The sequence below is a fragment of the Strigops habroptila genome, chromosome 14 (genome assembly GCF_004027225.2).
Source record: "Strigops habroptila isolate Jane chromosome 14, bStrHab1.2.pri, whole genome shotgun sequence".
Classification (NCBI taxonomy): Eukaryota; Metazoa; Chordata; class Aves; order Psittaciformes; family Psittacidae; genus Strigops; species Strigops habroptila.
In genome coordinates this window covers 6,524,753-6,550,739 of record NC_044290.2, presented here as the reverse complement: position 1 = coordinate 6,550,739, position 25,987 = coordinate 6,524,753, and the positions used below count along the sequence as shown (strand labels likewise).

Genomic DNA, 25,987 nt, shown 5'->3' with positions numbered 1-25,987 from the left:
TTAATGAGTTAAAAAAAATATTTCCAATGGCTGCCAAGCAACTATCACTAATGTTATTTGACATGAAGTAACTGAGAATACCTACTTGTAATTGAAGAATAAGCACAGCCATGAAGCTTTTAGTGTTATGTGAAACCCAGCAATATGGAGTACAGTGATTTGCTTTGTTCTTGCTCTTTTCCCCACCTTAGAATCATTAATATAGTCGCCACACAATTTTACCTGAGCTAAATACAAGCCAGAATTTCTGGTTTAATTCCTTGCCAACTGGCCCCAGTTTGTATGAATCATTTCCAAAATGCAATGAATCCCATGACAAAACTCCAGGCACAGTTTCTGGTTTCCTAGCAAAAGTTTTCCTGGACCCTTGGCACTTGTGCACAAGGGCTGTGCTCTTACTATATTAAAAGCCTGAGGGGAGTGAGATTTATGTCTGTGCAAAAAGAGCAGGACCCAGACAATGCACGTTATTCAACGCCATAAAAATAGAGACGTTAAGAAAACAATAAAAACCTGAAGTAAAACCACAATGCAACATACACACCACGCACGAGTGGCCAAGCTGCTGGTGTTAGTGCTGGAAAACTTTCAGATCTGAGCTGCAAAGTGGAACTCTCCAAATCATATTTAGCCTTGCCAAGAACCTTACAACTCTCTCCTAATATTATCACATAATAGGGTCTTTCCAGTTTGGCAAGGACACGCACAGAAGAGAACAGAGGAAAGCCTCCACATGGAGAAAAGATCTCCACAATGAAAGGAAATGGAAGTGCAGGCCTCCTCCTTATTGTCATTTTTCATTTGAAACACTGATGATCACATCTATTTGTTTGGAAATGTTTTGGACACTAACCAATGGGAGAAGGAAATACAGTTGCACAATAGATAATTTCTGAAGATTAAATTAGGACAGAACATGCAATAAAAAGGATATCCTCTCCAGCGTGGATGTAACTATATGCAAGTTCTGACCCTCCCCATTTCCATCACAGACTATGAGAATTTTGTTGCTAAATTCCTAGGCAACTGGAGTAGGGCCTCAGCTCAAAGAGGGGTATCTCCTGCCCTCCTGCCTTTCACATGTGCCAAGTTTCCTGTCTTTACTGCTAGGAAGTGAAGAGTTGCTCACTGTTAAGAGCCTTAAGGCTAAAAATAGGCCAAAAAACTCATGGTGGGGATGATGAGGAATCTCTTTTGGTTTATGGTGCCTAGAAGTTGTGCTCTAACATGCCCAGGAGGGATGCAATTATGCGGTTAGACATCTACCAGCTCAGTCATGAAAGTTATTCATTTTCTGCAATCCAACCAACTCAATTCCTTCTGCTTATGCATCTTCAGCCCTTCTCCACATGGGAAGTGGCACTACCTGCACATGCAGATTTTAAGCACCTAGCTAAAAAGTGTGTCAGTGGTACACAAGTCCCAGAGAGCTCCTGATTTCCTCTGCCTTGGCATATTAAAATAAGCAAATTTGACTGTTAACTTGAAGGAAGAACAGACGGGTTGAAGAGGCAGGTGCCATTTTTAGTTGCTTTATTTTCAGAGACGAGCAGCTTATTCAATGTTGAGATGACTCAGATCAATCTGTTTGCACACTTGGTCATATACTTACTCTTTGCACTTTGCTTTTTCTTTGTCCCACTCTTTAGTTAGTTGCTGCACAATAGCTTTTGAAGTATCATCTTCATTCAGCGACCACAAATCTTTATCTTCAATGGGCCTTTTGTACCCAAGAATTGCCATGCTGCACATATGGAGAAAAACAGTCCAGTTCAGTTTAGCCAATAGAACTTAAAGCATTGCTAATAACTCTGGGACTATTAAGCTAATAAAAGCAAGAAGATACTTCTCCACAGAAAGGGTGATAATTACACACTTTGTTCATCTTATACACCCATCTCCCTTTGTTCCTTATATTGAAGTTTGCAATTAAGGAAAGGACGTTGCCTAGATTTGCTTCCATGTATTTGATTGAAAACATCACTTCAGGAAAAAGAATGGGCCAATAAAAACCAACCACCAGAAGCACTTAAATGAAATTGTGAAGCTTCAGAAGTGAAAATAAATTAAGTCTATCTGGAATAACTGTCAGAGGTGAACAAAATGCAAAAGAGGAGCTCATATAAGTTAAAGGAAACCCAGATTTCTCTGAAAACTACAGTTCCTCAACTGTGACAGGAATTTTGTCAAGGGATACAAACATGTAATTGCCAAGAATCTCAATGGGGAAGCTGAAAGTTCAAAACTCTGAAGTTTAGAAAGATCTCACTCTCACTAAAAGAACCCCCTTACAGGGCTGTTGCCAGGACAATAAAGTTACACAGATGGAAGAATGAAGATCTCAACACCCTCAACCACTATGAAAAACCTGGGTCTTAACATGACCTTTGACAGCTGTTCCACTTTATCATGGAGTAGTAGTAAGGCCTATCTCAAATTTGCATCTTTAATACACATGCCTTTTGACAGCAGCATCAGCTGGTGGTAATCATTTGTATACATAACCCTTTTACTTTCCCTCTTGCACAGAAAATGTCCTTATGAAAGAGCATTCACCCATGAACCTCAACCTCAACCAAAATGGTGAAAGGTTGGGTGAAAGGTTGCCATAATTAATCTTGTGGAACAGCCTTAACATCTTGGATCAGGTTATACTCTAGCATGCAGAAAGCACAACCAGGCTGTATACCCTATTAGTCATGCCACAGTTATTGCCACTACTGCTCAGAGAAGAAGTTTGAGCAGTATGAGCACTCCAAAAGCTGTTTCTGAAAAGGCAACTGCTAGAAGTGCTGACTGTGGATGAAAAAGCATCCAACTTCAACTACTGTCACAGGGAAAAATCTCTGTGTTGCTAACTCTGTATAACACACATCACAAGTAAAGTTTGGAGCTGTCAGCTGTCCAACAGCTTGAAAAGAGAAGCTCACCTTGTAAACCACCAAAATGTCAATCTTGAAAGGAAGCCTGAAGTTAGCTCTGGACATGGATTCTATAATAAAGTTATGGGGAAAAAAAACCAAAAACCAAAATAAATAAAGACATTTACCATTACTTTAATAAGATGACAGTCTACTTTGATCAGATTATATGGTATATCACACGTATGTACCCATGTCCTAACAAGACATCAAATTGATTTCTTTCATTTCCCATGTCATGCAGAACTCTCTTCTTTAAAAATTGCTTCATATACTGCCTTTAAATCACACTTGAAGTGAAATGTAACCTGTAGTTTCTGAAATGTTCATTTTAAGAAAGGAACTCAGCTTCTCTCTCAGCTTGGTTCAAACATAAATCCAATCATAGAGAGTATTTTATGAATTGGAGAAGAAATTTAACGTGTGACACCACTAGTATCTTCCGTTATTAATGCTTTTCCATATCTATTCTCAGCACATATAGAACTCATTTATTAAGATGACCCTTAGAGACTTTAGCTAACTCTAAATGAATGTTAAGCAAGCAGACCAGCATCTCCACAAAAACAACTCTTGAAATAATTCATATTGCACTTCAATGTTCATAAATGTAATCTAAAGTGCTGTGAAGTAGCAAGTAAGAGAGATGCTTTCACTAAATAGCATTAGTCACTAATGATAGCACATATAATGGGAAAAGGCTTCAAACCCCAATATTACTCTCCGTACCCAGTGTTCTGTAAGGGGGTCACTAACTACTGCAATCTCAATGGCAACCCAAAGCTGTTTTTGATGACAAGTATTCTCAGTGGAACTCTCAAAACATGATCTGGTCTGTAAAATGCAAAGAAAGCAAAGTAAAAATACTTACAGAATCTGTACTAACAGGGGAAAAAAATGGAGGCTTTTCTTTAAAACATGAAAGGATCAACTCCATGATTATCAAAGCAAAGTAGATGTAAAATGTTGTAAACCTGAACCTTTCATTTACATGGCCCTAGAGGGGAAAAGAAACACAGTAAATGATTGTTTTTATTGCACTTCCCACCCCCCCAACACACACACACGCACACTCCCTCTCTTTCTGTGACACTTTGTCACAGCTTCTTTTGGCAATTCATTTCTCCCTCTACAGTTGAACATTGCAAAGTCGTTGCTAGCAAGAATTATCTTACAAAAATATGCACGTACTGTGTAAAGTGCCTAAGAACACGCTTATCTCCAAGCTTTTCATTAAATTATGTCAAGTTCAAAGTGCTTATACATCTTCACTGCATGCAGACACCCTCTGGGATCAAGGCTGCATGACATCCTTTTAAATTACCTCCAGGGGCTCTAGCAAGATCACGTCTTACGCACAGGAATTGTCAACCCAGATCAGAGAACATCCATTTACTTTAGTATCTTGTCACTGACAAGCACTGTTAAATACTTTCAGAAGAAGCTGCAAAAACCCACTGTATTGCATAGTAACAGTTCTAACTGCTCTAGAGATATTTCCTTTCCTACACATATAAGCCTGCAGTTGACTTAAAACTTCTTGCTGCAAGGGTATGGCCCTTATACAGCTCTTTCATACCATAATGCAGTTGTGAATGCTCTCATTGTTCACTTAAAAGGTTTAAGTGCAAGAGAAGAATATTTGGTCCTTGCAGTTGCAAGAACAGGAGAAACATTACCTATTCTAAGAACATACTGTTCTAAGGCTCTGCATCCATAATTTTACCCTGATTAAGGATTCAAACATTGATAGTCCAATATTTATACTTATTCACTGCTACAACAGCTTTAAGATTGACTTTAAGTGGTATTTGAAAGGGTCTCACCAGGATTGCAGCTATTTCCTGAAGAAGCTCTGCACAGACTGTCATTTAAGGTTTAATTCAGCCTCGGCTGGAATGTTTACAACAGCCTGGTATTGCAAAATCCTTGCTAAAAGGATGATGCTCCTAATTGTTACCAAAAAGTGAGCATAAAAAAACCCAGAAATCACCCAACAGAATCAACACTGATTTCACTGAGGAGAAGCAATCACCTTAATGTCTTTCAAATACTCTTTTTTCACTCCCAGCCTTTGATGATCTAATCAGTGAAGCAATCTGCTTTGCCCTACTTAGAGAAATTTGGTACTGTGAAAAACATAACAACTTTCTTACTGTGGGAGAACCTGCTATGTTTTCAAACAGGAATCATAACAGCGCAGGTTTCTTTCCTCTCCCTCCAACTTTCTGTTCTCTATTTACAGCCACAGTTGGAGTCAAAATGCTGTCCTCAGCACATCAAGAACTGACAAAAGAAAGCCTATGGAGCTGTATAATGTGGCCGAGCTGCCGAAGCAAAAAGGGAACATTACATATTAAAATGTGTCATCTCCAATTACTACCCATCCCTACTTAAGCATGGCAGAGAAAGGGGGCTACAAAAGGGAAAAGGAAAGGGAAAAAAGGAAAAGGAAAAAGAGCCTGTTCTAACATACATACAGTGTTGGTACAGCCCTCACATGTCTATCAGGTTTCCAGTATAGCCTTGGGCTAAGAAAAATCTGCTTTTTGACATTGCATGAGAAATCCCAGCTCCCTTCAAGTTCCACAAGTCTGAGTCAAGGCAACGGAACCAAACATCTCTTTCTCTCACACAAAAGTTGGGCTCTGATCTGACTCCAAACTAGGTGAATCATTCCCTTCACAAGGATGTTAATGCTACATTTCCTGTTCTCCAAGTGCTAACAAGGATGGCGTGTTACCTGTGCTGCTGTAGTCATGATCTTAGACCGGAAAGGCCCCACGGCACAGAGCACAGACAAAAACCAGAAGATAATGAGCACTCCAGAGGACTGAACTCCTCTCAGCCTTTCATATTGAATAAGCAACGTTGCTAACAGCTGCAAAAGTAAATACAGGAACACATGAACACAACCCCGTCCCACTGCTCCCCCTATTCACGCACTCTCTGTTGGCAGCTATTTCACTCATCATCAACAATGGGACCTCTATGAAATAAGGCCCCATAATTACTTCACAGAATTCAATGGCAAAACCTCCTCTAAGGAAAGCAGTGAATAACTTCACAAAATAATCTGGTTTTACTCTTTTCAGAGCCTCATCTCCTGAATTCAGTTTTTAAGCCAGACTTTGTACCTCAGGGTAGGCACAATTAAATACTAGCTAAAAATGCTTTAAACAAATGTAAGAGCTGTCATTTCTCCAGTGCAGATGGACAATCCTGACTTGTCCAGAAAATAAGATTTAAAAATCTAACCAAGGGAATTAGAAACTTAATGGGTTAATTTTACTGCTTCATTTTTCATACAACAGCCACAAGCATGTTTGTCATCGTAGGCAAAGCCAATTTGGTTTCTGTGCAATGGAGAAGCAACAACCAGATAAGAGACAGAGTTTTGCAAAGCCCAATACAACACCGAACAATGCACAAGCCATGCTCTGTCACGTCTCCCCGTTTAGGCAAAGTCATATCCAAATTCTCTCCACACCTGGATCACAAGCCTGGAGATGAGATACAAGATGGGAGGTAGAACAATGTCTCCATTATAAAGATTTTAATTTACACAGCTGAATCTACATGAGCGAGATATCTGTAACTGCGGCCTTTTTGATAAGCAAAATTTGCTTCAGTAATACAAGTATTAACAATCCAGTTAAAAGAGTACAGGAGAAGGCAATGAATGCAAAGGAACCCTTTTCCTCCTTCCTCTGTCTAAGAAAGAGTTATTCTTATTGGACACAATAAACAGAAACAGCTACAAACCATAGTGATGCCAACGATCAATGGGGTTACAAAATAGACTGGTGGAGGTGTTCTGTTTTGCAGGAGCTCGTGGAAGGAGTAGAAGAGATCTGCCCAGCTCACGCACCACAGCAGGACTCCAAACAGCTGAAAGTAGTCAAACAGACACAGCATTTGGTAAACTCCTCTCCAGGGGCAGTCAGAGAGCAAGCAAAACCATTATGATTCACAGATGCCCAGCAAATCAAAGCTGTGTAAACACAACAGCACTGCTGCGTTGATCTGCTGCTGTCAGGCTGATGGAGCTATCCCACTGCACTCAAACCAAGGATCTCATCTCAACTGCCTTCCAAGGGATTTGCAAACACAACCAGGAGGAACACTAATGTATTTACCTGAGTTTTGTTCCATACTATTCAGTTTTGATTGGAAACACAGGCAGCATCCAGATTAAAGGCAGACATGCCCTGAAGCAGCAGCCTGGAATTTTTCTCCAAGAATAACCCCAGATCTCTCATGGCCTATGGAAAATGACTTGCTTGCTTTCCTTAGATCTAGCCATTTATAAACCAGAGGTGATGTTGACACCAGTCACCTCTAAGCACAAGACGCAGATGAAATTACATATCTATTGGGTAGGTAAAGGAACTGAAATTGAATTGAAAAAAATAACTTCTTGTGCTTACTTTCACATGATGAAATTCTCACCACACCTAAATTAAGGTCTTTATTTTGCAGCTTTCAGTGGTTTAAAGGTTAAGTAAGGGTAAAGCAGCATAGTTTTAGCTCAATAAAGGGGTGAACACCCTTCTGCAGGGCAATCAACCCCTCTCTCTACTCAGAAAGGTGGCTCGCAGGATGGGTTTCTTTGCAGTTCAGCTCTTCTTTGGTATCCTTCCTCAGAAATCTGTATCTACACTGTTGTTTCCTATAAAAAAGTCCTTTGGTTTCCCCATAAATAAGAGGAAATTTTGTTTAAACCCTATTTCAGCACTTGCCTGGGTACTGAACACTAATTGCACATTACTCATGGAGCACTGCAAAGACATCTTACCGTCTTGAACCTGCTCAACACGGAAAGCACAATGTAGCCTCTTTTGTTGTGCTTTAGGTAGAGAAGATAAAAGGGTAATGCACTCCATAGATAAATGCTGGGGATCCATGCTAGGACGGTGTTCTGGAAACATGGTGTCAGGTCCGGATTATCAGTGTGTACCGAAAGATTGGAATCCTGGAAAAAAGACAGGAGAAGCTTATTAACAGAGAGGCAGAAGCGCTGCCAACTGGAACATCTGCTTGAAGAAGTTGTATCAAGGTTCTGCTGGACTTAGCATACAGCCACAGAATAGAATAGTTAGAATAGTATAGTAAAAGTTTTCCCCAAAAATATCTATGCCATCCGCTTGTGGTTATTCTGCTATTGTAAAAGGGCTAAGTACAGTTACAAATAGTGGGCAAAATCTAAAAGACTTCTGCCCTCGCATATCTGACTTGGACATACATTTTGTAGTAGATAAACCCATTGTGTTTCTGGCTCTACTAAGGGTTAGTTCCAGATGCCGATACCATGATGTTTCTCAGGCATTCCCAGCCTGGAGTGCATCTGCTAAACAAAACTCTTGAGGGAAAATCCTCAACCTGAGAACTCATCCAGCAAGAATGTCCAGTACTGGAGAAAGCGATCTGGTTGAGATCAACCATACACTGCCCTGGGAAAACCCCTTCCATTTATATCTAAAATGCCGTCCTTACTTATATACCTCCAAATAGAATTACTTCCCTATTCTAAACAAAGGTAAAAGGAAGGTCCTGTACTTGCAGGTAGGAGTATGGGTTTTCTTGCAAACACTGCAAGCAATGCTTTCCATACGTGACCCTGGACACCACAATTCACATATGCAACTTGTACCTAAGGATTTGAATGCACCACATGCAAACACACAGTTACACAAGTTCAAATTAAAATAGGTATTTCAGCACAGTTAAGGGGAACTTGGTTTTAATCAAACCTACTGGAAATTCGCAACTTGCATTTCACCATCTGATGTGTCATCTTAAATGTGGTAGATAAATACTTACTTGCAGGAAACGTAAAATTACTCTGTTGTACTATCATTAACACACAGCTGATAAAACTAAGATATCTCTGGCTCAGATATGCCTTATCTCTGCACTAGAATCATTTACTTGTACCTGATTATTCTCGGGTATGAGCTGTCAGTAGAAGTATGTTTCAGTTCAGCTGAGCCACCTCTTATAAATGAATGACTAACTAGTTTGAATATGGATTCTTCTACAGTATTCCCAGTCCTGCTTCTGTTTACCAGTACGAAAGAGGCCAGATGCTGAAAGCAATGGTTGATTTTAGGAGAACTGAAGAGCCACAATCTGCTGACAATCTTTCAGTTTTGGTGATGATCTGACAGAAGGGATGCGCATCACTGCATCAGTCCACACACAGAATCCAAGACACAGAATTGCTCATAAGTGTAATGAAACTACAAAGCCTTGGCAGGCTGCAGGATGGGCTGGTTGAACTGTGACAAGTTTGTCACTTAGTACTTCAGCTTTGGCACAAAGGAAACCTCTGGCAGTGGTGAAGGTTGGCACAAACCCACGAGCTGTGCATTTGAACTGTGCCCTTCAATGCAGTTAGTGCCTTCCCAGTGAGAGGTGGCTCATTTGGAGGCACACAAGCACCCAGCTGGGACTAGGGGAATAAAAACATCCCCATTTACCTAAACAGGTTTGTCCAGACCTAGAGGAAACTTCAGCCGTAAATCAACAACGCAGGGGCAATTACACAGCAATTCAAACACAAGATCAAAACCAAACCAAACTCCAACCTCGCATTCAAATATCCCTGTGTTTTCCTCCAGCAAGCAGGTCTCTGGCACCAGTAAGGAAGATAATGGTTAAAGAGCACCTGGTTTTGGCTCATCATCAAATCATTTCAGCATCTCTAACGTGATAAGCTCCCCTAGCAGCTCCCCTGCAGGGGCAGGAGATGCCTTCCAGAAGCTTGGAGCTAAGAGCTCTTTAGTTCCAAAGCAGGAGCTCATCTACTATCATTTATTCAACAAAATACTAATTTCCTCTTTAAATTACGTGTGGTTTAGCAATGTCTTGAGCATGTTTGCAATTGTGCTCCTTTTGCTTGCTGGAAAAAAACCTGGAAAAGAAAAGCTGAGGAAGAATAGCAACAATTGGGCACAGAATAAAACAAAGATTCTGTTTAAGGAAAAAGTTATCAGGGGGAAGGCGGAAAGCACTCTTAATTTAAACCTTTCCTGTAAGAGCAAAATGTCCAGAAATGGCTGTCTGACAGCAACCTAGAAACTGTCCCAGATGTCCATTAACTTCAGACTGAGCACAAGCTGACTATTGTATCCAAGACACAGACTGTGTAGCTGCCAAGCCATTTGAAGGTTTTCATTAACTTTTATTTAAACAAGGCAAAGGAGTTGCATTTCTGAACATATAAATAGAGCTGGCCAGAAACCAAAAATCCTGTCCTAAGAAAACATGTAAGATTTTGAGATTCGGTTGAATTATCCCCGAGAATAAAATATCCCCTTTCCAAAATTACGTGGAAGGACAAGAAGCAGCACCCACTCGATGAACAACAGGGACCTATTACTTCCATGGCACATGGTAAACGGGGATGTGGGGTGAAGGAGAAACCCATGCCCAAGGTGACAGACCTGACTGCTGGCTATGTTCGTGATGTTTTCCAAGGTCCAATTCCATCCTGGACCAGACAAACAAGCTTTCCTGGAACAGATCTGCTTCTGTAAAAAGTTCCCTTTTCAAAGAACCGGTGTTTTCACAGAGCAGACTCTTCCATCCTTGAATATAAGGAGAGGGGTTCTTCTTAGAAAACACAATGCCCAAAACATTTAAGCAGTGTAATTCCACACAAATTACTTGCTCTGCCTAAGACTGGACTGGACCACAGTGGTCTGTCTAATGCTGCTGTGCCTTCGTTTCAGCTGGGATAATGTTCTTACTACTAGCTGGTACATTGCTGTGTTTGGATTTAGTATGAGAACAATGCTGATAACACACCAATGGTTTAGTCGTTGCTCAGTAGTGCTTACTCTAAGTCAAGGACTTCTCAGTCCGACATGCTCTGCCAGTGAGGAGGGGCACAAGGAACTGGGAGGGAGCAGAACCAGGACACCTGACCCACACTAGCCAAAGGGATATTCCATACCACAGCATGTCATGCCCAGGATAGAAACTGGGGGGGGAGTTGGCTGGGATCCATCAATTGCTGCTCAGGGACAGGCTGGGCATCGGTCAGTGCCTGGTGAGCAATTGTGATGTGCATCACTTGTGTTTATTGGGGTTTGTTTTCCTCTCTCTTTTTATTGTCTCCCTTTTCATTACAATTATTACATTATTATTATTATTACTACTATATTTTATTTCAATTAAACCATTCTTACCTCAACCCATGGGTTTTACTGTTTTCCTATTGTCCCATCCCACTGGGAAGGGTAGATGCGAGTGAGTGGCTTCGTGGTACTTAGTTGCCAACTGAGGCTAAACCACGGCACTATGCCACGTGCCATGTAGCAGGGACTCTGCTATGAATTAGTGTTATTACTTTCAAATTTGTGAATCTGAAAGTTTCATTTCTTACCAAGCTGGATGCGCTATCACAGAGCTTGCAGTTCCACTTTATGGCTTTCTAAATCAGCACACTGACAGCATATATTCCAACATCCACTCCAACCTTAAACAATGCATTTTGAGTCAGAATATGACACAAAGTCTCAATACAATCTATCCAAGCCAACATTGTTAAACATTGCCAAATACCCTTCACTTCAGCAGTAAAGTTATGGAACTCCACCCTTGAGAACAAACACAAGAAGCAACGGCTGGAGGGACACATCAGCTCTTTGACTCCTATCTTGAAGGCTTCTGCTTTAATCTGGTTTTGCCTTTCCAGATTCTGAACCCTGTCTTGGCAAGCAGAGCAATTTAAATGCTTCTTGTGTCCCATTGTGATTGAGGATGAAAATACCCACCTTGGGCTGTCTGGGCTTGAGGGATTGCTTTGGACTTGCTACTGAGAGAGGCCTCTACAGGCAGCTCAGTGACCCAGAGCTAGGGCGATGCATCAACAGGCATCTCACATGGGGAAATACTCAGCAGCACATGTTGGGAAACACCACTTTCTCCAAGAAACACATCTCAGGGAAATTTTAACAGCCAGCTCGTCCATCACAGCTAACATCACTGTCAGCTCGCTTCCCCACTAGCAAGTGTTATGGGCTGTAACCTGTGACCTCTTCCTAATCTAGATTCTCTCTGTGCTCCGCAGCTCCTCCAGACTGCCAAGAGCTCTGTCTTGGCAGCATTTCCTTGGATGCAGTAACATTGATCAGTTTGGAGGCACTACTGGTGAGATACAGCATTGCAGATACACCAGCCCACTGTACCGAACTCCCTGGGCACACAATTTACTTAATCTTGTAATAATACTTAAATGCAATACCAACATTCATGGGAAAAGAGATTAGAGATGCTTGTTACAGCTTCACAACAGACAAGGAGTCCCCTGGAGTCTAAACCTTACAAATTAGTGGGGCTTTCTGCTCATCAGTTAAGAATATCATTGACACTGTCCCTTGCAGCAGCTTTCAATCACACCCATCACTCCAGTCACAGCTTTGGATAAACACAACCCTCGTCCTAAGGGCCATCTGTGCAGTAGGACTTAATTTAGATGGGCAGTTTTAAATACACGATCTTCATTTAAGGGAAAGTATTCAGCAGGGGAAGCTCTGAGCGACATTAAATCTGCTCTAATACTTAGTACTTTCTATTACACTTTCTCCTCTGGAAAAGAACACTGCTATTGAAAAGGCTATCCTTAAAACTGATAATGCCTTTAATGGAAACAAAAGTTCAATGCAACATATCCTGGGTTTCTTGCACATCATCCCTTACAGCTTCCAAGGAAAAGGGAGAACAAACAGAAAGCCTAAAGCTAGGCTGAAAAACAGGAACAGGAAAATTCCTGTCTATCCCTTTCCCAGACGCCAAGGATCATGTTAATAGAGCCTGCTGAGAAAGACCAGTTGGGGTTCTGGCCTTAGGCTTAAGTCTAAACCAGCTTCTATTCCACTACAGAAGTTGAAAATCAAAGTTCTTCACACTGACTTTAGCCAGCATATGGTTGATGCTGCAGGAATGCTCCTCAAGCAGCCACAACAGAAAGATTCCAAACCCCACAGAAAACTAACAATATCTTCTGTAGTCTCAAGCAGTTATGTCCATTGAATGGATAAATTAATACATGTTTCTAAGTTACTATAGAGCAGAAAGAGTCGGAAAAAGCACAGGAAACACAAACCCATTCTTTATCTGCTGGGAAGGTGAAGGCCACTGCGCTGACATCATTCACACTCTACCCAAGGTTAACACATGCCACATCGCTGATTCTGTGTCAGTTATCACTAGCTGGCATGTTATTTAAGATTAAAAATCACATTGGAAAGCTGGCCAGGAAGGTACACACAAAGAGTAAAAGATAGGAAAGTGAATAACTGAAAATAACAATGCTTCCCTTAAGTAAACATGGAAACCGTATGTCGTATAGAATAAATTGTTAGTGAGAACTCAAATGCAGAGGAGAATCCTCCTGGCCCTCTTTTACCCCTAGATCTGGTAAATACCCTGCCAACGAGTTGCGCTTGCACAGCCTGGGAAAAGTAAAAAAGGGGTAAAAAGAAGGACGTTTTTCTCTTGGCTCTACCGCTCTGCCTCATCCCAAGAACAAGGATGGCTCTGAACCACTACACCAAAAACTATCAGGGCTCAGTCTTAGTTACAGCACAGGCTTCATCTCAGCCTCTTCATATCTCACCTCCCACTTCCAGCTGTTTTCCATCTCCTCTGCTTGGTCCCTGTTGGTAAACACTTTGGGGCAAACTCTATTTAGAGCACAAATGCAAACGCACTCTGCTCTGAGCCTCCAGAAGGCTGCCAGTTTCAAATGGCCTTTTCAGAGCGTCCAAAGGAACAATTTCACCCTTATGCACAGAAGGAGCAACATGCTTCAGTAATCCACAGCAGCTGCTGCACAAGTCAGCTCCTTCACGTGATTACACGAACCATCTTTCCCCGCCACCCGTCCCCTTAAGGGCAAGAGATAAGGACATTCTCCACTGCAACATCACAGCAATACTGCCTGGAAGAAAGGTGCAGTTGAGAGGATGCAAGCGCTTCTAGTACTGCATGAGCCACAGAGTTAATGACCAGAAATAGTACCTTTCTGTTCACAAAGCATGCTGCAACAGTTACCAGCACCAGTGAAGGACACCATGCAGGACACTGAACTTTCTCTTCCAGCAGTAAAAAGATCTTTAGTGGCTTTTCTTAATGGATCAAACAGACCTGGTGCACCCTCACAGCGTATACGAGCTAGACTGTGGTTGTGGAGTAAGTAGCCACAGTGCTTTGCTTGAGTCATATAGGGACAGGCCAAGGGGAATGGCTTTAACCTGCCAGAGGGGAGGTTGAGATGAGCTCTTAGGCAGAAGTTCTTCCCTGTGAGGGTGCTGAGGCGCTGGCACAGGCTTTTCCCAGAGAAGCTGTGGCTGCCCCATCCCTGGCAGTGTTCAAGGCCAGGCTGGACACAGGGGCTTGGAGCAACCTGCTCTAGTGGAAGGCGTCCCTGCCCGTGGCAGGGGGTTGGAATTGGATGAGCTTTAAGGTCCCTCCCAACCCAAATGCATTTTAGGATTCATGAAATGGTACCAACCACACAATCCACTTAAGAACTGTGGACCAGACATCCAAAAATCAAGGTATGTGCTTAGTGACAGGGGTTACACTAAACAGTAAGTTTCACTTTCTTCTCTTTTTAGTCTTTGAGTTTTAAGATTAGAAGTTCAGAGCTTCATGAACAAAAATGAGCAGTATGAAAAAAAAAAAGTAGGTTTGTATTCTGCCACAATCACGCAAGCCTGGAAAATGGAGCTTTCAGAAAAGCACCTGTAGCTTAAGAGAGATTGTAAAGTAGAAATTGACCATAGTAAATATATAAATCTAAGATAACATAAACCGAAAGTGAAGGTAAAATTCATCTACTTCAACTGTCTTAGCAGCAGTCACTCTTCTTGCTTGGGCAGAGGGGAAGGCATAGTGCAACCATGAAGGTATGGATGCTCATGAATCAAAAGCAGGATTGAGAGGAAAAGGAAACAGGATCACTCCTTCAGAAGAAGGTCCCCGACTGTCTTTTAAAATTGATCAAAACTATATACTGTAGTAAACTTATTTGCATCATCAAAGGCCTTTCTTACGATCTTGTTCAAGTCCAAATAAAGGAGAGGGTTGCCCTGTTTCAGCCCAGTGTGGCGATGGATGTGAGGGAATAATTCCAAATTTGAGCCATCCTGTCTCCTTCCAGTTTGAAGGAAATGGGTTAATTCAAGGATCATAATCAATGTAGCTCAATTAAGAAGAGGTAGGAACAGCTGAGACAGTCCCTGCTTGATTTTGTCCCTCTTCCCACCCTGACTCCTCCATTTTAAGCTGGCCCATCCAGTTGGGCTGCTGTACAACAACAATAAATGGGATTGTCACAAAAAATTGTCACCAGTGCTGCTCTGACACTCCATCTGCCTCGCAGGAGCAGGAACTGACACATTGACTGCAGCAATAATGAAATTTCAGCGTCTTCAACATGACAGCAGCGTGGGGCAGGACCCAAAGGTCACACTCCATCTGAAGCGCCCAAGGTTGGTCACACTCTTCAGCTGCAGGGACACTCATTAGAGGAGTGCCAAGAAGTCAAACGCAGCAGCAGGATAGAGGGCAAGGACAGACTCTAGGTGCTAATGAGCTTTAATGCCAATATTAAGCCTGGTTTATCACAGAACTGACCCTGAGCTCACCTAACAGACGAGCATTACACTCTCGCTGTACTCTGGGAGTTAATTTGCACAAACCATTCTCATCTCTCAATCTGCAGACCTTCTTATTTCAGTCATTTGTATTCAGAAAAAAAGTGAAATCCACAGTCTAAACCGGGGCTGGAGAAAAAAGGGAATAAAGCAGCAGGCAGAATAGCATTGCTGCATATGGAGATTACCACTGCCCACAATTTTCCATCTGATAGATCTTCCAGTAGCAAACTATTTCCCCCAGAAGCTATACCTTGCTTTTTCAAAGGAAGACAAAACAAAAACATAGAGGTTTTTACTGCTTTTTGTTCCACTTTGCCTGCTCTCACCTCCCCTTACCATAATAAAGAGACAAAACTCAGGACATGGAGATGTTTTCCCTGTTTATTTTGCCATGTTTCCAAATGTACATAATAACAAAGGGAAATGAAAGGAAAAAACCTGCATATGTCTGTAGGGAAGATTCTAGAATACATGTAATTCAGCTGGAGGGAAAAGGAGAGATAGCAAAGGAAGAAATTATTTGCACTGACTTTGCCTCTCACGCTGCCACGATTAGCACAGGGATAAGGGGCCAGCTCACATAGGCCCAGCACAGAATCAAGGCTCTTGGCTGTACAAAAGCCTGAACGCATTCCCGGGAAGATCTCTGGCTCCTTGCCGCTCCTCCAGCTCCGCCAAATAACGTGCGACTGGATAATTGCCCTTCACATTCACGGCAGTATCAGGAGACAAATGGAGCATTAGCTTACTGGAAAAACCCAGGATCCTGTTTAATAGGTTTTTCAATGGAATTTTTTTTAAATGAAATTTTTAACAGTAAGACTCTCCTCATTTTAATACATTACAAATTTACACATGTAGAGAAAGGAAAGGATTGTATCTCTGGTGACAGCAATTTGCCTACCAGGTAGGTTAGGCCCATCTCAAATGTTTTATATTCTTAACTGTAGTGATTAAATAAGTCCATTTTAAAGAGATCCTCACATCACTCTGATTTTATTTCAGGTATTATTTCTTTTCAGAAGGCAAACTTTATAGTGTTCCTAAGTCCCAGACACCACATCTACCAGCTATGTCACTTTAGCTAAAATGGTCAGAGCTGTGTCCAGGGAGGAACAGTTGTGTTGAAAGTTGAAGAATACACATGACTGAGTTTTGCTACAGAGAAGTCTCCCTTTAATGGAGGCTTTAATCCTCCATTAAAGCAAGGTGGGATCTTGCCTCCTCATCACCTGCCCCATTTCACAGCATCCTCAAGTTTTACTATCCCACTCCAAGGAAACACATGGAAGGGAGGGACAAGCAGGCTTCTGCGTCCAGAAGATGTTCATGAAGCATCTCTCACAAAGCCACAGTGCACCTGGGCAAAAAAGAGATTCTTCTCCCCTTGGGCACTTTTTTTCTAATCCTAAATCCCTTTTCCTGCAATTCCAGAATTCCAGAAGGGACTCAGCCAAGCCGGTGGTGACCATTTCATCAGCTGCCCCCATTCTCTTGCACCAAGGACTTTATTGTTCCTTTGACCCATCACTGTGCTAGTTGGAAGGAAATGGCAATGACTGTTTCCTTGAATAGCATGAACAACTCCGTTCACATATCCCACTGAAATGAATGTCATTTTCATGAGCTTCATTAACTGACACTGTCGCTGAAGGACTCCATAAATCCTTGCTGTTGGCAGACTGCACTGGTATTAAGTCTTGCTCACAACTCTCAAATCCAGACTTTGCCTTTCCCAAACAGATTCAAATAGTCTGTTATGCCATTTATACACAGATGAATGATAACAGGTTCTGGATAATACTCCAAATGTAATGATTAAATATTTATACTGCTCTTGACATTGAGAATCTGAGGCCCAAATACTTTAGCAACAGCTTCCATTCAACTCAAGAATCTTAAAATCTTGGAGGATTTGAGTTGAATACTTAATTGCTTTTAAGTTCAGGATGTTATCAACACAGCTACCCTTTGAGAGAGCATAACTTCATAGGTCTAACGTATGAAGAGACCACTAAAGTTACCTATTTTGATCTCCTACCTAACATGAGAAAGAACACAGATACGTGACACGACTATTTGTGAAGAGACATATAAGTGGGACTTGGTTATCTGAAGTTGGATGCAATTGACAAAGATTATGTGGACATCTGTATCATGCTTAAATATCTATAAACACTGAACATTCTGTGTTTATCACAGTATGGCAGAAGGGGAAGCTACTATATAAAGAACAGCCAGTCTAGACCATACCATCCTGCTTCAGAATCCCTCCCTGCCATGACCTGCTACCACCTTTCCCTGTGTTCTTCTTCTGCTGGAACTAATTTAATGGAGTAATTGAAAATAAGTGTTTTATTATTAACTTAGGCCCAAAACATATAAGTTGTGTGGTTTTTTAAGTAAACTTGTACATGTTACAAGAAATTAATTTGTCATCTTCCTTGAAAGAAATATTTCTTCCTTACTACAGCTATCCTAAGTCATCTTGAACTACAATAAATTTAAGCATGACACATGACAAAGCAAAAAGGGAAACTATGCAAGGGGGAAACTGGTGACTCTTTGAGCCAACAGAGCAGAAAGTTGCATTTCCAGAGAGCAGCATGACTTTTAGTCCAAATACATAAAAATTCCACGGAATGACTCAAGGTGAAGGAATATCCGCAAACCTAAAGGTTAAAGGGGTCTTGTATGAGGCTGTCTCAAAGACAAGACTGAGGTATTGTTTACTTTTAAGAGTTGCTGCAACTTCCTGTTGAATTACTCAACAGGCTCTGGATGAAGAAGGAGCCAGGACTCCACATAGGACAGGAAAAAAAAAGACATCCGTCAGGATACCAAGACACAGGGTAGGCAAGGAAAATGAGCTCTGTCAGCTAAGCAGGATCAAAAGGAACAAGCCTGGATTGCATCCAGAACTGAGTAGAAGTTGTGGTCTCCCCTTTGAAGTGCTCCGTCACTTGTCTTCCCATTTCCTATACATGCTGTTAAAAAAAACCAAACCACCACCAAAAACACAAGCTGTTGCTTCAGCTTAGACACGTTGTCTGTAGGCTAAGGTGCTTATGACCCATCATCTCAACAGTAACCAAGAAAGACAATGTGCCTTTACACTAGGATAGAATTTGGTGTTCCAAGCTTATGCTGTTTCACCCCTAAGCCAAAATACTTCTACAGAAAATATCCTCTAGGAGATCACTTTGCTCTCCTCTTGGAGGAACTGCTCATGTTTTACTACAGTGGAGGACATAAGCAACAAGTGATAATTCACCAGTATCTACTTCTCAAGAACAGAGACTGTGGGTTACATTAATTGGCCCGCCTATCTAGCACACTTTCTATCACATAGTAAATATGTGACACAATAAATAGGAGGTAATTATGGGCAATAGTAAGTAACACACCCACCTTTTATGTGTATGTGCTTTCACATTCATCTCCCTAAACGCTTTTAGCAAGGGAGCAGTGCTAGGAGATATGAACAATTAGCTTCAAATTCTCAATTGAAGTAGATATTATGTTTTGAAGTGTTCAGATGAAGAGATTGTTCGTGAAGAGATTGTTCATACTGCATTTGGAAAAAAAATGTTTTGATTGTTCCTCTTTTATAAATAAATACCCTATATTTTAGTAGTGATTTGCTGATTCCAAAGCTAATGCAGCAGCTGGAAGCCAAAAGCTTTTATAGATTTCTAATGTGACCTACAGCTTTAATTTCTTATTTCTAAAATGGGTTGAACAGGAAATTATTTTGCCTCTGCACAAACACAAAAAACCCAATCTGTTGACATTTCCAACAAAATTCCCCACCCTGCGTCAGGGTGAAAAGTTGAAACCTTCACACTTCTGATAAGCCCAAAAAATCCAAGCTAAATCAATCATCTGCTAAAGTCGATATATTTCAATGTAAACATTTTCACGAGCTAATTCTGAACTACTCTGTTTTGATTCGGGCCTCCCTTTAACAGAAAAGAACTGTAGCTGATGTAAACTCCAAAACAAAGAGCTGTTTAAATTGGAACTGCACATTTCCTTTCACTCTAAACAGTTTTAAAACTGACACCTATGTCATTCAGCTTCCAGAAATACCTAGATTTTCTTTGACAAAGAATAGGGAAGGAGTCTAAGCTCATCAGCTATGAAAAAGTGAACACAAACACTGGCTCACATTTTATCAAGTTCTTGATCTGAACTGCAAAGCTGAACACCATTAGTTTGTGTGCACAGGTAATTGCCTGCCTTTCACCTTGTTCTTCCTTCTTCAAGTGTACAGCAGCATAAGAAACCGCAATTTTGGGGGGCATATCTCAAAAAGAAGCCTCTACCTACGTTTTCTTATGGAACAGCACATCTGCATGGCAAATCACTTCAAGGTAATTGTCATCTACATGGGCATTACTTGAAATCTCGCATTAAATCAGTTAAGTGTATACACACTCTTGTTAACAGAGAAAATACCGCCAGCTACCAAAAATAGAGTGTAAGACTCTTGATTGCTGAGCTCAACCTGCTGGTCACTGGGACACATGTTCCATTTCACGCAGTTATTGAGCACCATTTCTTAAAATAATTAAACAGGTGGAAGGTGGTTTTGACTCTAAACAACTCTGGATTATTCTGAAGGAATAGAACAGGTCTACGTTTATTAAGAAGCTTGCCCGTTTGTTTAAGGAACACTGCTTGTCTCTTTTCAACCAGTCTTCTTTTATTCTTTAGTAATATTTTATGTTGAGGTAGAAGTATGTGATAATTACACAAAAAGCCCCACCAAGTTTCTGGAGAGCCTTGTAACGCGTACCCGACATCTTCCTTCACTTCTCAGATAGAAAATGAATTCCTTTGCCAATCCAAACTACCCTGTTTCAGATCAACTGCCATTAATCACATTTGAACTATGACTTGGAGCAAGGCTGAAGGTGTATTTTTATATTATTATTTATGCTTTGTTGAACACATTTAGGTTCCTTCATCATTTATACTGTAAACAAAGGGCTAGTAATTAAAGTATCTTCCCTGGATTACCTTTAAATCACTTCCCACAAATCTAGTTTAGAAAACCTTTGCCAATATCAAAACCAGGACACACTACCCGAGCATAGAAGACACCAGACACAGCAACTCAAAGGGTACGGTGCTTGGGTGTAACTGTACTGCATGAAGTACAGGATAAGTTTATCTCATACTCAAAGCCAGCAGAACTGCCTGAATATTTCCTATTAATGTATCAATAAACTTATCAAAAGCTTTGGCTACAAAGAGTAGTTGCACTCCATGACTCCCCTGAGAAGCTAAGACATGCTTCTCGAGGCGGCCAACAAACTAGTGAGCAGTGTTGAGCTGTTTATGCTTGCTCCTGGTCTATACGTGTTTATAGTAGAAATAAGAGGTGAAAACGCTTGTTTGAGCAAGCTTATCTGCCAACTCTTGTAGCAGAGAACGCACAGAGAGCTTAGAAAAGAGATCTGGAACTGAACAAAGAAGTGTAACCAAGGGGCTCAAGAGCTTAACTCCTCTTTCAAAAAGTAAAGTAATGTTGGGACAGTTTTTGAAAGACAATTAGTTATCTGAAATGGAGCTTGGCATCAAGTCCTCACAGCCAATTGCTTGTGTTAGCCTTTAATAGCTTCTAGCAGTGATTCATCTTCAGATATTCCTTTTCATTCTTACTTATCTTTCTTTGGGGGGGATGGGGGGGAATCTCCCTTGGGCTAAATCAATGTAAGAGAAAGGCACATGCAAAATCTGTGATTTCTTGGAGGGCAATCTTCCAGATTCACCATCCATGTCCAAACCCCCATGGCTTCATACAGCCAGAAGTTGCCTACACAACAAAGAGGAACGCAGCTCACTGCATCTTGGGGAAATACTACCCCAAGTACTTGTAACAGCATTTACACACTTCACCATCAGAGCAGACTATGGCAGCAATTTCCAAACTTCTCTTACAACCCCAGTGCCTGCTGCAATCAGCCTTTCCAGAAGGGTGATGGTTCCAAATACTAGCACAAGTCACTGCAATCCTCCAAGGCTTGTGGCCACCTTGTCTGCTATGAACCCAGGAACAGGAACAAAGCACTGGGCAGGGAGCACTTTCTTACTCACCAGAGTAGTTCTGAAGAGCAGCAGCAACGCTAAACCAGGACCCCTCAGAAGAAAGTAATGGCTAAACCAGGACCCCTCAGAAGAAGGCAGTGGCTAAAACAGGACCCCTCAGAAGAAGAGAGGTCCAGAGGTGGACTACACCTGTTAGGAGAGCTGCAGGAACCACCACATCTCCTGCGGGAAAGCAGGAGCTGCGGGGTCTGGTGGTGTCTTGACTCTAGCCTGGAGATGTTGAATGGTGCGGGTCAAGCCGGGTACCAGAACAACCAGCGCACCGGCCGCTCTCGGGACGGCTGCCACGGGGACACCGCACCCGAGGGCAAGAACCAGCTCAGCCGCTCCTAAGCCGCAGGACCGTTCTCTCCCTGCCCGCTCCGGCCCCTCCGACCCAGCGCTTCCCCTCCGCTCCGGGGCGAGCCCCGCAGCCGGCGCCGAGGGGGCTGGTCCGCGCTTCCCGGCCCCTCCGCGAACACGTCCCCATCCAACTTTCCCCGCGGGGCAGGAAGAGGGGAGGGAAGGAGGGAGGCGGCTCCGGCGGCCGCGCTGCTCACCCAGAAGCGGGACCCGCAGAAAGCCTCCATGTCCGTAGCGCGGAGCCTCCTCCAGGCCCACGCCAGGCACCAGCCGGGGGAAGAAGCCGGCTCCTTCCCTCCTGGGCGGACCGGGGGCGGGGAGCAGCGGTCCCGACGCGCCTCGTCCCACCCTCGCCGTCGGCGGCGGGAGGCGCCAGCGCCACCGCCCCGCTGCCCTCGCCCCCGCAGCCGGGAGGCGCCGGCCAGGGCTGCGACGCCGTGGCGAGGACCTCTCGGGCCGTAAGAAGGTCCGGAGCCGGTGGGGAGGAACACCGGCTCCGCTGGGCAGCCCCTCGAAGGGAGGGAGCAGGGGTGCTGCAGTTCCTCTGGCCCTGAAACCGGGCATTGCTTTCCAATGGTGAACTCCCTATGGCAGCACCAAGCCCCCAGGAGAACATTTCCCCTGTTTGGTGTGACTTGGTGGAATAACCAGACCCGAGCTCTTGGAGGAGGATATTGATGGTACCCACGCAGCAAGTGAAAGTCAGCCAGAGCAGCTGTGCGGAACTGGGGCATCCCCTGGGGTTTGGAGCTGACCATGTCCGCCCATCCACCCAGACCACTCAGACTAACGTTAACATCTTGCAGACACTTCTTGTCTCCCCTTTAGAGTGTAACTTAAATAAGCATCACATCCCTCACCCATCCATCTGCAGCCTATTGCTTCACTGATTCACAGAAGCTGACTGCTTCTGCTGCAGACGTGGTTAAACCAGTGGCGTGGATCTATTTTCGAGATCTTCCAGTCAATAAATTTCACATGTATATGTAACTAATAGAGTTTGCAATGCAGCACCTTGGACACAATCTGGATTTCACCAATTTGTGATGCAGAAGCACTGTTTGCTTTCCTCTTGGCCAGGACTTCCCTACAGCATTATTGACGTTCCAGCACCTGCTGTTTGTCCACCTACTTGCTGTAGCACCTGGTTCAATAACACATCTTACACAAAGCACCACGCTGCCACAAATCTACTTAAACATTATAAGAGTTTGAATTTCCTTCCTCTCTGGAAAGCAAGGAACCATCAAGCAGAAGGGTATTGCGAAAAATGCTCACCAAAGGAAAAGGGAGACGAGCAGGACAGTATTGCTGTGTCCCAAAACTATGTAATCCCTAGATAGAAAATACTCTGCTTTTATGAAACTCTGATGAAGACCACAGAGAGACTACGGGTGATACCCACTCAGAGCACTATCAGAGGAAGCCATGTGCTTCCCACGAACAATGCTGAGAAGTTGTTTTAGACATTTACTATAATCTGGCTGAAGGGAGGCAGTTCTTATTAGCGTAGGAAGAGAGGATCTTGCTCAAGATACGGCTGTTGGGTGATTGCCTACAAGATGAAATCTCAGGCTGATCAGCACAATCACATTACAACCCTCTCAAGGAAATACTAGAGGAGCCTTAGCCAACTGGGTGAAGGAGAACTTTTAAGGACATTGTGGGTTGTCTTTGCAAGTCTTACATTGAAACTTTTGTCCAGTGGAGTTGCACCACAATAAAAGTTTTAAGAAAAGGCAGGAATAGCTCCTTAATATATATTATTATAACTCCTTAATAGGGAGTTACTCCTTTACGGTTCTTTAAACCTTCTCTCCTCCAACAACCAGTTGCTCCAAGAAAAGTGCTGAGAACTTGCTCTCTCTTGACACATGCACCCATGTTTCTTGCACCAAGAAGCAGAACTTGGTGTAGCTTGAGAACATGGCCAAAATTAAGGCCAGCTCTGATATAAGATGTCACAGGTACAGAGGCACCTCACAACCAGGTACCATAGGCTGTGTGTACAGGAGGGGAGAGGTCTATTTTATCAGTTGACAAGAGCAGTGTGAATTAATCCCTGATTAAATTATTGGCTTCAGTGAAATTGTTCCACTGTATCCATAGAGGAAAACCCTGTATTAGAGTGTTTCTCAGGACAGTAAAGTAGGAGGTCCTAAATGATTCTGCCTCTTGCTTCATGTTCCTAATTCATGGTGGGAATTCTGCCTTTGGTAGGAGCTCATGCCACTAAATAGGGCTGGTACTGATGAGTGGGTGCCAACTGGGGTGCCTTTGCATGCCCTCCATGAGCTCGAGGAGAGACACCAGGCAACCAGCCTGGGCCTCACAACAGACCCTGTTGGCTTGCACTGACTTTGCAGTGTAACTACTGACTTCCAGGTGCTGTCTAGCAGAACAGATGAGCAGTGAAGGAAAAATCAAAGGCAGGAATTAAGGAAATATTAAAATCTCAGACAGACGAGATGGGGGAGAAGCTTAAAAGCTCCTGAGAAGGGCCATAGTAAAGGATTCTCTTTAACCTGGTGCAAAGTGAAGCCTGAAGCACTATCTCAGGCAGCTCACTTTGGTCTTGCTTCCTTTTGATGATGGGAGGGAAGACAGCAGTACCTAGAACATGTCATTACTCCTGTGATGTTCCCCAAAAGCAGGCTGGCTATGCAGGAAAATTAAGTGGCCCCTTTGATGTGACTGTCAGGGAGGGAGGTCATGAATTCGCCTTTTCTCACCCAACATTTATTCCTGGGAGTGGCAAGACCTGATGTGGGTTCATTCGGTAACGTATTTCAATCGTCTTTTCCATGCCAGTGCCCAGCAAAGGACTTTTCACCTCTAACACATAGAGCAGGTCAATTCAGTGCAATCAGGAAGCACCTTCACGGCACACCCAGGGCCAGGCAGCAGCAGGTTAGCTATCAACCAGAGCGATTGGCAGGGGCAGGACAGGACGTAACGTGAGAGAGAAGCTGTTTGTGTAAGCACAGTGCCAGGTATGAGGCTGGCTTCTTTTCATATTGCACCTCATGCTGGTTTGCAAAGCACTGAAAGCAGAATGAAGTGTGACCGATTCCTCAAGAAGTCCATATAAAGAAGGACATTTAGAATTGAGGGCTGGAGACAGCTTGAGCATGTGCAGCTCTGGAAGTCACAGTTTTATGGTTAGTTGACTATAAATATCACCTTCTTTCTCTGCTTGGAACCACAGACACTCAGCTTTCTTTCCAAGACCCACAGAGGTGTCATATTTTACAGATGGCAAGAAAAAGAGGCTGCCAAACTAGCATTTACAGCAAGTCCCTATACATTTACCTTATAAGAAAGGGGAGGATTCCTTGTTTTAACACAGACAAGATGTGGACTTGTAACAAACTCTGTTTGAAGTCAACACTGCACGAGTAGCAACAGACTTGGTGTTTCTTCTCCAACAGTCAATGGTGTTGTATATAGCGTGCATCTCTTCTCGCAAGAAAGGATTTAACTTCCATTTCCTCGTTTCTGGAAAGTTCAATGAGCAGTTTAGAAGTCCCATGATAAAACAGATGAGGGAGTGGGCTGTGAATTTGCAGTCCCAGTTTTTACTCACAGCTCTGATTTTGGGCATGTATCAGCTATGTGGCTTTGTAGGCAAGGAGTGGAAGGCAAGATTCTCCTGGCTGGAAAGCCAGCGTAGGGAGGTTGGGAGCACTCTGCATTTGGCCTGAAGCTGCACTGTAACAGTCATTCTGTTGGCTGTGGGATGAGGTGGGGTCCAGCCTGTGCACCAAGGCTTTGTAAAAGAAGAAAATGGTGTATGTATGACTGTGTGTAATACCACCTTCCCCTGTTGCACGAGCGCTCCTACAGCTCATACTGGGAGCAATGAGCAGAACCTACACATGCTGAAAACTACCCAGATCACCCCAAAGTGATCCTGGAGCAGCTCCAGAACTG

At 42.9% G+C, this 25,987-nt stretch overlaps 1 protein-coding gene across 2 annotated transcripts in view; it reads right to left on the bottom strand.

Moving 5' to 3' along the window:
* ABCC3 (ATP binding cassette subfamily C member 3) overlaps positions 1-22,350 on the bottom strand; it is a 49,682-nt gene extending 27,332 nt beyond the window's left edge. For both annotated transcript variants that reach the window (XM_030506558.1, XM_030506560.1), the window contains exons 1-7: positions 22,252-22,350; positions 7,720-7,896; positions 6,687-6,812; positions 5,665-5,802; positions 3,793-3,918; positions 2,931-2,992; positions 1,613-1,744 (exon numbers count right to left, since the gene is read on the bottom strand). In XM_030506558.1, the coding sequence (XP_030362418.1) occupies positions 1,613-1,744; positions 2,931-2,992; positions 3,793-3,918; positions 5,665-5,802; positions 6,687-6,812; positions 7,720-7,896; positions 22,252-22,281 (791 nt within the window). In that variant the 5' untranslated portion in view covers positions 22,282-22,350. The remainder of the gene's footprint in view (positions 1-1,612; positions 1,745-2,930; positions 2,993-3,792; positions 3,919-5,664; positions 5,803-6,686; positions 6,813-7,719; positions 7,897-22,251) is intronic.
* Between the last annotated feature and the right edge of the window lie 3,637 nt (positions 22,351-25,987).